This window comes from Takifugu rubripes, chromosome 11 (assembly GCF_901000725.2).
Source record: "Takifugu rubripes chromosome 11, fTakRub1.2, whole genome shotgun sequence".
Classification (NCBI taxonomy): domain Eukaryota; kingdom Metazoa; phylum Chordata; class Actinopteri; order Tetraodontiformes; family Tetraodontidae; genus Takifugu; species Takifugu rubripes.
Window position 1 is genome coordinate 14209033 of NC_042295.1, and position 13519 is coordinate 14222551.

Sequence of the window (13519 nt, forward strand, 5' to 3'; positions counted from 1 at the left end):
GTTCATGAAATGAAATCAGATTTACATTTTATCACGTTTACTTGGAAGTTGAGCAGGCAGCAGACAAAGGTTTCATCACATGTGGACACTTTTTACCAACACATTTATGTTTCTACTGTATATAACTACTGCTGTAGGATATAACCTGTCTCCCCACCTGGACATTCAACAAGTCAAACAGCCATTTAGTCAACCAGGCAATCAGTCAGTCAGTTAGCTGGGTGGTGACTGGTTGGTGCAGCCTGAGCAAGCATTCCACTTCCTCCTCTGCATCCTTTAACTGCACATACGACACAGCTTTCCTAAGATCCTGGAAGGTGTGTGTGTTTGTGACAGAGAGAGGGAGGGGGAGAGAGAGAGGGAGAGAGAGAGGGGAGAGGGAGAGGGAGAGAGAGGGAGAGAGAGAGGGGAGAGAGGGAGAGAGGGGGGGGGGGGAGAGAGAGGAAGAGAGAGAGGGGAGAGAGAGAGGGAGAGAGAGAGGGGAGAGAGAGAGGGAGAGAGAGGGAGAGAGAGAGGGGAGAGAGGGAGAGAGAGGGAGAGAGAGGGAGAGAGAGAGGGGAGAGAGAGAGGGAGAGAGAGAGGGGAGAGAGAGGGGAGAGAGAGAGGGGAGAGAGAGAGGGGAGAGATAGGGAGAGAGAGAGGAAGAGAGAGGGGGGGAGAGAGAGAGGGGGGAGAGAGGGAGAGAGAGAGAGGGGAGAGAGAGGGGAGAGAGAGGGGGGAGAGAGAGGGAGAGAGAGGGGAGAGAGGGAGAGAGAGAGGAAAGAGAGGGGAGAGAGGGGGGAGAGGGGGGGAGAGAGAGGGAGAGAGAGGGGAGAGAGAGAGGGGAGAGAGAAGGGGAGAGAGAGAGGGGGAGAGAGAGAGAGAGGGGAGAGAGAGGGGAGAGATGAGAGAGAGAGGGAGGGGGAGAGAGAGAGGTGAGAGAGAGAGAACTTGGAGGACAACAACAGATCGATAGTAAATGACTAATGTTGAAGGATGGGACATGAGTCAGTGGACATCGAGGGTACCAGCCAACTGGGAATAATCGGTTTATGGGACGGTTGCTTTTTATTTAAATTCTCAGTTGAAAGATGCAATTAAATGTTGTCGTGTGGAAAGATGTTTTGTTTAAAGCAATTGTTAAAGTTTGTGCTCCTCTTTCTTGTATTTGCATATCAGAAGAGTGCAGGTTGTTATTTTAAAAAGTAAAACTCCTGTAGACTACATACGCTCTCCTTATAAATAAAATAAACAGTCGATACAGTTAAATGAAATTAATGCTGTTGGGTTGGTGGACAAGAAATGATGTGGAAAATAGAAAACATCTGTGCTGAGGTCTGGCTCTGAGGCTGACAAACTACTATAAAACTATTAGGCTACTGTCGGGTCACCGGCTGTTGCCAGCCTGGTTCGGTGATGTCAGTGTCTTTTATGGCTCACGCTGTCATAAATAGCTCAAACCTTATTGAGGCTCTGCTGAATAAAAGGCAAAAGCAGTGTCTTGCTTTACACTAATAATTTTGCACATTTCCAGAGGTGCCAATGACCCGCGGTGTTTGTTTTATTCTACGCTGGCGCTCTTTTCTCTGTGATCCCCAGGCATTTTTTGAAACTGAATTGTTAGTATTAAAGTATCAAAAGTGATAACTGAACAATGTAATTATTGGGCCTAAAGGATTGCCCTCGAGGGTAAACACACGATAATCAAACAATGGCTGCAGCCCATTCTTGAAAGAGGCTCAGCCTGTCCTCTGCGGGTAGGGCTCTAGTCACTAGTCACCTGTTATTACAGCTAAAATTCATCACCGTTCCAAAACATCTGTTCCATGAAGGACAGCGTGTTCACGACTGAAGTTTAAGAGGGAAATTTTGGTGCCACTGAAGCACAAAACAGGCACTGGAGGTTTCCTTCACAAAGACAAGTAACAACTGAAACAGGTAGTTTAACATCGCAAGTATCTTGTTGGCAAGTGAGGCCAAAAATCTAATAAAATGAAGAAGGCATAGTATTACGAAACATGAAAGTGAAAAACTAGAGTTACAGAGTTGGAAGATGGTGGTTAATTCAGGCATATTCTTGTAATTCAAGTCTTGAATTACTTGCATGAAATGAGTTAGGAGTCATAAAAAGACTGAATGATATGAGTCCCCAACAAAAAAACTTTGTATAAAGGCATTCTCCATAAAGGAGACTGGCTGCAAGATGGCACCATCTCCGACTTCACCTCACACTGTGCAAGTGACAATTTATTTTGAGCCATTTCTAAATGCGCCCAACCAGGAATAAGGTTATTAGGAAGCAGTGAATTACTGCCCCCTTTTGCTCAGAGATGGTTTTGCATGGTTGTAGCTCTACGTGACATTAGTTGCGGATTGTCAATATTGTAGAAAGAAAATAAAATTATTAAAGAACTTACCTGAGGCAATATCACAAGAATGGAAATATACATATTTCAAATATATTTCATCTAAAATGGTGGTAGTTTTTTGGTGTTTTTTTTTTTTTAAAGACAGTAGAAATGAATTGATTATTTATCATCCTAATAATTTTTGACTTTTGCTATTTTGTTTCCGCTGCTCTGTATTTGAATTCAGTTAATGGTTAGAAGGGAGCGTTAGTCACGTCTGTCCCGCAGGGGGAGGTAAAGCACAACCAGCTCTCCTCGGACCTCATTTCAATTTCACCGCGTTTCACCGATTTTACTCAAATTAAAAATCACTAATCTTGGACATGTGATCAAACGAAATAGCTTCAATGAAAAATTATGGGTTTTGTCTGAGTAATTAAACAAGAAGGTGGAGATGTTTCTGTGATGCATTTTAATTATTAAATAGTAAAGGTACCTATCAAAATACGGTACATTTTTAGGTAACTAGAGGCCAAGGGATAGGCCCTGTTGTTTTTTGTTTTGTTTTGTTTTAAGATAATCGGCGGCTGTAGAGAAGATAGTGTAAATACAATAGATGAGAACCATCTTTCATCGCATTATGTGCAGGGCTTCTATTAGACAACTAGATAAACAGCGACGCCTTGTGGTTAGCATTGAAAACAGCATCATTGTTTTTGTGTTACGTCACGGTAGGAGCTCGTCCTCTGATTGGCTGGCTGCTCTGAACCGCTTGACCAAAAGATTTCAACGATAAAGAAAAACGGGATTACAGCATTAAATCTCCAAAATGTATAGAGGAGTGAAGAATAAAATACAAAGCCTCGTTTCGATTTTCAAGAGAAAAAGGAACCGAGGATTTGTGTGCTTTTTCTCTCCGAACTCACACTCCAGCACAGTAGGGGGCAGTAATGCACCTTCTATTACAGATGCCACTCTTCAATAAACATAAGGAAAGGAGACAAATCACGTGATCTTCCGCCTTGTTTGCGTCCTAATATGCAGCCACTCCGTAAAACAAGCTTCTGTCACTCTGTTTAACAATTAAATATCCGAGGTCTGTCCGCGTGTTTAAAGAGAAGACCCTCTGTTTTGTTGAAGATTTCATTTAACCTGGACGTTACCGACAGGTGAGAATGTTGTATTTATGGTCCAAAGTTAGGTGTCTTTGTTTTTCTTTGACAGGTAGGTTGCGGTACTCCCCGTTCTAAAGTCCTTTGCTCTCCTATTTATAAAGAGACAAATTTTGAATCACTTGGGTTTCAACGTTTGTTTCGTTGATTCCTTATACATTGGAGACATGAAAGCAATTTTAACTTTTATATCTGCCGGTTAATGTAAGGGACACCCTTCTTTTATTTAGAGTTCCGGAAAAACGTGTAATGTCATTCGCTTTCTGTATAACGAATGCATACTTTTGTTTTTTAACCTAATCAGTATTTTGCTACGTCATTTAACATTTACTTTCATTTGAGTCTGGACAATCTTGTAAACCTGTTTTGCGTGTGTGCGAAAAGGGTTGGGGTGGGGGGAAATCTGATTAAAGCATTTTTTTGTGGGGAAAACATACAAATGTAAGTATCACTTCTGTCTGGATGTGCACATGTCCCTGAGTCAAACTTTTATTGTCAGCATTAAGCTTTAATACTTCCCTTCTTGTGTGATCAAACAAGACCAGTCACAAGACCTCAAATGTAATTTGTCCTGTCATGTGTTTGGCTGAAACTACTTAAAAACAGCCTGTCTGTGCGTGTATGTGTGCAAATTTGTGGAGGAGTTGAGCTTTGCGTGTTTTTCTTTCTCTGCCTGTGTATAGAAATCATCTAGAAGCTTCTCTTTGTCAAGTCCATATAGGTCAGACAGTGATGACTGTGTGACGAGGATGGACACCAGAAACTGTTGGAGATTTCATCAAAAGACCTGTGCTCTTGTAAAAGTGACGCTTTTTTTAAGAAAAAAAGCAATAATTACCTAGAGGGACCCATAGCACATCAACACACTGTCATAAAACTGTCCAAATTGTTTGCCTTGGCAGCCTCCTAATATTAGATATCTTTTTCTGCAATGACAAGATGATTTAATTCCTTTTTTGTTCGCCTCATGTTCTCACAGAGAATCCCCTCACATCAGTCGACACTGGATATTTCAGGAGGATATTGTGAAAATGAAGCCAGATATTTTTTACGTTCCGGTAAGAAGCCTTTGAATGTTTTATTTAAGCTAACATGATATTTCACTTGGTTTTGTTTGGATTTTTTTATTTTATTAAAATGACCATCCAAATATAAACACTACAGGAAATTACAGCAAGTATTTCTTTTTCTTTATGCTGCTAGCTGGATGAAGCTCTGAGAAGGAGACAGCAGCACACCAGGAAAGCTCAGTTTGTATGTTAGAGACACAAATCTTGCTCATTCTTAAGAAACATTATCAGAAAGGTGAACTTCTGATGTCTAAACTGAACTTTACCCATATCCCCACCCTGTTTCCTCTAGTATTCCAGATGTGTGATAGTTCTCACCACTGTGGCCACGGTACTGCTGACCTGTATGGCCATCTACAATTTTCTGATGCCCAAGGTTCCCTTCTTTCATCCAGCCCCGAGCAGCAGCCTCCATCAACCCAAAACCTGCTCAGACCCCTGCAAGTAAACAACCATCTGCACAGAAATGAAGGACAGATGTCTGCACGACTATGGGTTGTTGACTTGAGCAGGTTTCTATGTGAAATCTTTTCCCTGCTTGTCTTTCCCCCTGTTCAGCATTGTTCTGGTTGAGAGCATCCCTGAAGGTTTGGAGTTTAATTCCAGCACCAGTCATCCCTCCATCTTCCAGACCTGGCTCAGGTTAATGAATGAGGCTCAGAGCAGCATTGACATCGCCTCGTTCTACTGGACCCTCACCAACAGCGACACTGGCACACACGAGCCAACCGCCGATCAGGTCGGCTGGAGCTGTGGTCGGAAACGTGTCGGAGGATCGTTCAGACTTGACAGGATGGTTTGCTTTGCTCGTAGGGTGAAACCATTTTGAAGAGGCTGGCTCAGCTGTCAGGGAAACTGTCTGTCCGGATCGCCGTGAACGCACCTCAGGAGACTCTAAAAGAGGACCTCACACTCCTCAAAAACTCAGGTGACTTCAGCTGGTGATGAGCTGACACTGGACCCTGGTGTTTTTATGACTCTTCTGTTCGGGCGTCTCACCGCTAGTCACTGTAGTTATGCTGTGGTGACCCAGTTTCCTCCTCAACTCAGCAGCATAATCTCAGATATGCTGCTGTATTGATTTGATGTGTTTAATTTCTACTGTTGCTCTGCACTCGTTGCTGCTGCCAGTCAGTGAAATCAGTTCAGTAACACATGAAAACTATTCCAGGAGCTGACATCCGGACGGTCAACATGAGAGAGCTCACTTCAGGTGTCCTTCACACAAAGTTCTGGGTCGTGGATGGGAAGCATATTTACATCGGAAGTGCCAACATGGACTGGAGGTCTCTCACACAGGTACACACACATACAAGAGGTTGACTTACACACACTCACGTGACTGTACTGATACTGAAGAAATGAACCGTCATGCTGGTTTGTAGGTAAAGGAGTTGGGGACGGCCATCTACAACTGCAGCTGCCTCGCTGCAGACCTGGGGAAGATCTTTGAAGCCTACTGGTTCCTAGGCGACAGTCAGTCAATCCCGTCAACGTGGCCGGACAGCTTCACCACCCTTTACAACAAGGACACGCCCCTCCAGCTGCCACTCAACAACACGCCGTCCCGGGTCTATCTGTCTGTAAGATCTTTATGTTTTTATGATACGAACTGTATGAAACCTGGTGCAGGTGTGTTTTCACTGTTAGTTCATTACACACATAAAAAGCATCACATCTGTTTCCCATTTCACTCAGAGTTCCCCTCCATCCTTGTGTGCAGCTGGCAGGACTCAAGACCTCCAGTCCATCCTCAGCGTCATGGAGGACGCCCAGAGCTTCATTTACATCGCGGTCATGAACTATCTGCCCACAATGGAGTTCTCACACCCTAAAAGGTGCAATAAAAATGATTCTCTTGTGAGTTTTTTCACCACTGTCATTTTACCAGTCCGGTGACGCCGAGCTCTCCGTGTGGCTTCTTTTGCAGGTACTGGGCCGACATCGACACCCAGCTAAGGAGAGTGGCGTATGAAAAGAGGGTTAAAGTTCGACTACTGATCAGCTGCTGGGCCAGCACACAACCAGTCATGTTTCCCTTCCTCAAGTCTCTAGCCTCAGTTTACGACCCTAAAAGCAAACTGGACGTCCAGGTGGTAGGTGGCTTCTCTCACTTTCAGGCTGGGGTTGTCTTTGGAAAAGGGAGGTTGCGTCTATCTATAATATGCCGCATTTTCTATAATAAAATAGAGCGTTCTGCCAATGTGCGGGCACCAGAAGGACACTTTAATTGTTGTTATCTACAATAGTTGATGGCTGTGCAGCCTCCACCGGTCACAGCTGTCATTCTGATATAATTCACAGTGACTACTGGAGATAACTGCTCCACTGCTGACAACACGTTGTTTATCTAGTGCAGCCCAGTTTATATCACCACCTTTAAATCACCTCATTAAAGTGCATCATGATAATAGAGGCTATAACAGCTAATCTAGAGTAAACTTGACGCGACCTTTGGTGTGTATGCTGTCCCTCAGGGTCAGTCTCGGAGCACATCAATATTGAGGAACCCCAGAGTCCTTAGAGAAAATGTTGGGGGTTAATGCTGTGTTCCTTCTACAGAGGCTTTTTGTGGTCCCTGCCAGCCCCAAGCAGAAAGAGATTCCTTTTGCCAGAGTCAACCACAACAAATACATGGTTACTGACAAGATAGCCTATATAGGTAATGCTACGCGCGCAACACATGGGTATTATGTAGCTGTTGGAGTACCGATAAAGGTTTTTTTTTCTCATTTCAGGTACGTCTAACTGGTCAGGTGACTACTTTGTGAGCACAGCAGGTTCGGCCTTAGTTGTCAACCAGACCTCGTCGTTGTCCTCTGAGACAACTGTCCAGTCCCAGCTAAAGGCTGTTTTTGAGAGGGACTGGAACTCCGCCTACAGCACTCCTCTAAACCAGCACTCCAACGCCAAAGACTTGTGTCATTAGGTTCTAACACCAGTATTACACATGTTACATCTCCATCAGCGCAGCTTCCTCACTCACTGTGCCATCAGACCAGTGAAACCACTGGTCTGGAGAAGTACAACAGTCTCATCTTGGACAAAGAGCCTCAACTAACAAATAGGTCAATTATGCATAACATGAATGAATCTTGTGATCTTTCCTCCTTAAATCTTGGTGGTGCTGTTTTTCACTGTTTCCAGACATCTGGCACATTGTATTTTTAAAGATCAATTAGGGTATTTTCACTTATCACAGAGACAATGATTTATTTTCTCATTTTTTCTAATTTAATTTTGCTGGAATCATCATCTCAAACTGCTGTGCCTGTTATCTTAAATATGACGAGCCTTTTTAATTCCACTCAGTGAGATTACTGTTTGCAGAAGTAGCTAAACAGGATGAACTAATGTAATGTCCACTGTGTGGAGTGTTTTAAACCACAAATTTGTTCAGTGCTGGTTGTCACGGCAACCACCTAGTGAAGCACATTTTCTATCAGCAGTATTTGCAATTATTCTTCTTCCTCTTAAAGCAATAAATGTTTTTAAATTAAAGCCGTAAAAGCAATTTTTTTCCTCTTCGATGTGCAGAATCTTTTTTTATTTAAAAAAGGCAAATAGTAGTTTATAATTGAATTTTATAATTAGTGACAAGCACATTTGACAGATTTCTTTAATGTCCATAAGTGTTCTATCATTTACAGATCACTTTGTTTTTAATTTTTAATTAGTAAAAGAAATTACGTTAAAATGATATGAAGATGCTCAAAGGTTAAGTTTTCATCATTCTTTTTTATGAATTAATGCTCAAATAATTGTTTTTACTAAATACTTTGAACAAATAACCTTTGGAAATGCTTGCTGTAAACCATCATTCTGGTACACTATTGGCGTTCCTGCCTCCTCAATCTTAATATTATCTGTGCATTCAATCATTTAAGGGCATTTCCCATTAGACCAGAAAGAAAGTCAACAACCAGACAGTCAGTTTGTTCCCGAACATGCTGCAATAGTCCTGCTGAGCTTTTCTGTCTTCTTACATTCCTGCTGGACTCCATCAGCGCGCAGCAGCGCGGAGGAGGAGCGTCCCCAGTGCGCCGACATGGCGGCTCACTGCTCTTCTCTGAAGAGAGAGGTCAACACTTTCTAAATTTCAAACTCGCCTGGGTTAATTAATGTTGAATGCTACACATTCATCTAAGGGCGAGCAACACGGGTTTAAGTTCAATTTGACGTCTTACGCGCAGATGCTGCCATGCTTGTACAGAGGGAGGCTGCAAAGTTCCAAATAAGGACCCTTTCACCCGAGGAATGAAGGTACGAGAAATAGAAAACACGTTTGGTTTCTATCTTGAATTGAAATACATTGTTTTCCTCGAGAATTATCGAAAAGGGAAAACTTCATCATGTTTTCTGATCACTGAATAGTTCCATTTCTCTGTGCTGCTGTTGCAGTTTGTCGCTCTCAGCCGCGGGGGGGGGGGGGGGTCTGAATGACCGTGAGCGCCTCTGCGCTCCTTGCGTGGGCTGCTTAAGCTTCATCATGTAGAAGAATCAGATTAAAAGTGATAACTGGCTGCAACAATGGGTCCTATAATACAAAAATATTGCAACACCTAATTTAGTAACAAGACTAAAGCAAAGAATATAACTAGTGTTTTATGCCTTATAAATGCTCTGAAAGTTTGTAAGTGCGAAAGGGGGGGGGTTAGAGAAGTGTGATTTTCCATGGGCCGTGTTTGGTTGTATTGACGAATTTCTGACGCAAGAGGGCAGTGTTGGCACAGAGACGCCTGAGAAAAAGCCATTTTCAACGTTTGTCAAATTAAAGTTACGTATATTTTCACTAAACTACCGATTTCTCACTCTCTCTTTGTCTCTTCTGACCCGCCCCCCCTCTCTCTCCATTTTTGCAGCATCTCCAGCATGTCAGTTGGTGTGTGAGCTACTTAGTGTCATCTAGGTCGTGGAATGTAGCAGAGGCGCAGCCCAACCCTGGAGGATATTTCTGTCCAACTGTTAATCATCCCAAGCCCTCCACCCACCCAATAATATCCCCGTGTTAGTGCCAGTGTTTCTTTTGACAGATCATAGTAAAGATTTACAAAAATATTGATGGAATAAAGAGTGTGTTTGAGGTTCTGCAGGGGAAAACACAGATGAGCTGCACTTTAATTACCACTGTGTCCTCTCAGTAGACGCACGTGGTGACGAGGGTGCACACAGCAAACACAGGAGTCTCCCCTCATCACAGCTGGATCTGAGCGAACCTGCTTCATGTCTGAGGAGAAACAGGACTCCAATACAAGAACACTCGGCTTTTATACGCAGCAGTTTAAAAAGTTGTTTCATATTTGCATTTGACTTCTTTTTGATGACTGCGACTGTTCCTTGTTACAGTTTGACTGTTTGTGTTTCTGCCTCACAGGTTTGACTGTGAAACAACACATTGAGAGAACAAAAGCTGCTGTTTTGTGGACATGTTGCACGTCTGCTGCAAGGACAATCAACACGGGACAACCAGGCTGAAGGACGCCTGATGCAGCCTTGGAATAAGACGCCACGGCTTTTCCACAAGTTACAATTTATTTGTCATTTACAAAATTCTGAATAAAGAAATAGTTTTAAGGGTTTCTACACAGAAAAATCTGATATTGAAGTTTATTTTAGGTGCAGTTTGTGTTTTGATATGAATAATCTTGCAGTGTTGTAGTTGTGGGAGAATTACATGATTAAAATGTTAAAAACCATTTGATATCTTTGACTTCATATTACACTCGGATGAATGACACATGAAACATTACTTCACTGATTATTAAAGTAACATTTTGAGCTCTGGCTCCTCATCCAGAGTTTTCTACATTAGCTATACAACTGGTTTTGTTCTTTGTGTAAAAATGACTTATAGGCCTCTGCTGACTACAGACTCTTTCAACCTTCGGGTCTCCGGTGTAATTCAAGATTTTTATCTTGCATAAGACCCTCATCTGAGAACACCTCTTTTAAAATGTGACAATAATCCCACACGACAATACAGGAACGGTGGGGGAAAAAAAGTGTGGAGCCCAGCACTCTTGAGCAAAACCCACGCTGGCAGGTTGAGAACACCTAAACGTGCGACAGACAACAGGAGGAATCAGAGTGAAGCGCGTTGATACGACACCGCAGTGAGGAGAGCGGTCCCTGTGATGCCCACAGAACCTCCCACATAGTTTTTAGAGCCTGAATTTCCTCGCAAATACTGCCAAAGGAGCGAGCTCCGATAAAAGTCACGTCCTGCGTAAATGTAACGTCTTTCGCAATTTCCCACTCAGCAACAACAACAGGAGTTGTAATGTCCAATTCGAAGTGTGTTGGCTGTGATTATGTCTGACTGGTATCCAGTGTCCAGCCCCTCTAAGCCCAGTAACAAGGCCTCGCTGGGCCACAGCTAAAGCCTGCAGCACTGCACACAATGGAACAGGGCTTTACAGGGGCCTGGAGCAAACTGCTGACTGTCCACTAGTGCTAATACACCTCTATTCTGCCCTGTCTCACTGCTGTCACCTCTACACACACACACACACACACTTCTTACATTATGGTGGTTTGTGGAAGAAAAGTTCTGTGGTCCACATGTCGGTATGTACACACAAGTGAGAGACGGTCCTTCTGTATTTACTCTCTCTCTCTCTCTCACTGATCCCTTCTCTCTCCTTATCCCTCTTTCCCTACTCATCCCTCCCTCCATCATCCATCCATCCATCCATCCATCCATCCCTCTCTCTCTCTCTCTCTCTCTCTCTCTCTCTCTCTGGCCACAGGACCCCTCCACTCTGTTGCTTCCTGTTAATTTGTGTCACACACCGACAGTGCCGCTTGCTCTCCCACATCACCTCAGATCACCTGCCTGCCCCAACTCTGTTGCCCGGCTCTCTCGGCCCCACAGCCTGCGCGTGGGCTGTTCCAGCGGTGCGTTTCCTCCATCAACCTCCTGCTGCTGACCATGTGTGAGTGTCTGCGTGGAATATTCAGAGTCACCTGGACACCTTCCTCCAGTGCAGGTCAGGATGAGTCAGTGTGTTTTGGTGTGTGTGGAGCCACATAAGTTTCTGTATTATCAGAGCCACGAGCTGAGAATCGGAACATTGGCTTTGCACACTTCAGCTTAGCGAAGGTATTAGTTCGACAGCATCGCCCCATATTCGGGCCTTACCTTAAACAGGTAAAGCACTGGCTAAAGTGAGAGAAAGGGAAAAACATTTTCTTTTTTTCTAAACACTGAATTGGTGATCAGAACTGAATCTGGCTGTTACGATTCTGGTGTGCGGTTGCAAAAATATTGTGGACCTAGTTTGTTTGTCAGCATACTTTGAATTGTTTAATTATTTCCACTTGATTTGGTGGATTGATGAAGTAGATTCAGTTGTCATATAGTTTTCTTAACCTTTTTGGCCTTTGTGTTGTTGCTGATGTGGCTGTTAATACATTTGTGGGGGAGATCTTTTCAGTCTTCTATATTTACAATGACAGTCATTTTTGTTCAAAACTGAAAAATACTTTGATTGTTTTCAAGAACAAAGCTTTTTTTTTGCAAAGTCTCTCAAGTGGCTACAAAAAGATGTAGTCCAGTTGTAAATGGTTCTTTATCATCAATTATGAAGTAAACATCTATGAGTTAAACAGGACAAACTGCAAACACACACGATGCCCTTTTACAGTTCATTTAGGTGCACACAGATCAACCCCTCCAGAATATAACACATAATATAACAATAAATCTGTCCACAGTGGTGCTGACTGAATAACCTCTATGTTCATCAGAGTCAGAGAAAATACAAAATCCAGATGTAAACAAGAGAACCGAAAAGATAAAGTTGTTCTTTTGCTGTACTTGTCAGTATTTGGAACTCACTGAAAACAATCTTATGTCAATGAAAGCAAGTGTTTTAGGCTCCACTATGTTCATACATTTCTAAAATCATACAATTGGACACAGGGTTCCAAAGAGATTGTACGTATATTGTGTATACAGGAGTGAACGCCTCACATTCAGTTCTAATAATATCAAGAGGTCAGGTCAGCGCACAGAGGGGCCGTTCAGGCAAAGTCGACAGGAAGTGTCAGTGAAAACAGTCGTATCAACACCAGTTGACAATTTCAGGCAGCCTCCTTCCTGTTTGAAGCTGTTTCAAGTAAATATATTTGAATTTGTGTTATTATGTTCTTTTAATGGGAGAGTTTGACTGACCAGCTTTATTATTTAGGACAAATGTGTGCAGCAGCATGTTGCTGCCTTTCACTTACCAGAAGTATCTCTTTATGAGGCATTATTTGTGAACACACACACACACACACACACACACACACACACAGAGGCCAGGTCTAGTTTCCCAGCCCATTTAAACGCTGATAAGGGGATAGCTGTGGTCCAGTGGGTCTGTGTACCCCATGCCCACCCTGTGTGCAGATTCTTCTCCACCCTGCCTGCCTGCCCATCAACACACCCTACCACTCTTTCACCACCCAACTCTTAACTTATTATTCCACAATACTTTAGCCGTGCTGTGTTGGCATCAAACAGGTGAAGATTTCCTGGATTTTATTTGACGACTCCTGATTTTGTGAGTAGTTTTGACTTGAGATCAAGACTATAGAGCCCAATCAATCTGAGCATTGATGGGAAGAGGTGATACCATGGATAGAAGAGACGCTACAGCACATCTATTAGCGCCAGAGAAATGATTCTTTGTCAGTATTTTCATGCCAGGAACCACACGATAGCCTCAGAGGACCGCTGTGTGTGTCTCGACAGGTCAAAGCTGCTCTGGCATCACGTCAGAGAGTGATACTCCATCAGACAGGTGTTTTAATGTTGTGTCTGAATACCATTCGTCCGCAGAATGCGTTCCGGCATTCACAGTGTCTCTGCCTGAGTGCCTATTTGCACAGCTAACGTTTAGGTTTATATCTGGGTAAATCCTGGCTTTGTACTGGAGGTGGAGCATAACAATGACCATGTTAG

General features: G+C 43.2%; 1 protein-coding gene and 1 long non-coding RNA gene across 4 annotated transcripts; both read left to right on the forward strand.

Moving 5' to 3' along the window:
- The first annotated feature begins 3327 nt into the window (after window positions 1-3327).
- Window positions 3328-8083, forward strand: pld3 (phospholipase D family member 3). The gene is made up of 12 exons (XM_003968692.3): window positions 3328-3496; window positions 4479-4557; window positions 4703-4753; window positions 4862-5013; window positions 5128-5308; window positions 5383-5497; window positions 5741-5868; window positions 5955-6152; window positions 6268-6407; window positions 6500-6665; window positions 7132-7231; window positions 7308-8083. Exons 2-12 carry the CDS (start codon window positions 4531-4533, stop codon window positions 7496-7498), a joined length of 1449 nt encoding a protein of 482 aa, XP_003968741.2. The 5' UTR covers window positions 3328-3496; window positions 4479-4530; the 3' UTR covers window positions 7499-8083.
- Window positions 8084-8509: 426 nt separating this feature from the next.
- On the forward strand, window positions 8510-10266 carry LOC105417096 (uncharacterized). Of its 3 annotated transcripts, XR_964915.2 has the most exons (5): window positions 8510-8650; window positions 8763-8832; window positions 9432-9576; window positions 9711-9857; window positions 9944-10266. It is a non-coding gene; the product is annotated as an uncharacterized lncRNA (long non-coding RNA). The 3 variants fall into 3 exon arrangements; XR_964914.2 differs by having other exon boundaries at window positions 8574-8832; XR_003890063.1 differs by lacking the exon at window positions 9711-9857 and having other exon boundaries at window positions 8574-8832.
- The last annotated feature ends 3253 nt before the right edge of the window (window positions 10267-13519 follow it).

Coding starts and splice junctions, on each gene's coding strand:
- pld3 (XM_003968692.3), top strand. CDS start 4,531: ATGAAGCCAGATATTTTTTACGTTCCG. Junction 4,754..4,861: donor ACACCAGGAAAGCTCAGTTT/GTATGTTAGAGA, acceptor TGTTTCCTCTAG/TATTCCAGATGTGTGATAGT. Junction 5,869..5,954: donor ACTGGAGGTCTCTCACACAG/GTACACACACAT, acceptor GCTGGTTTGTAG/GTAAAGGAGTTGGGGACGGC.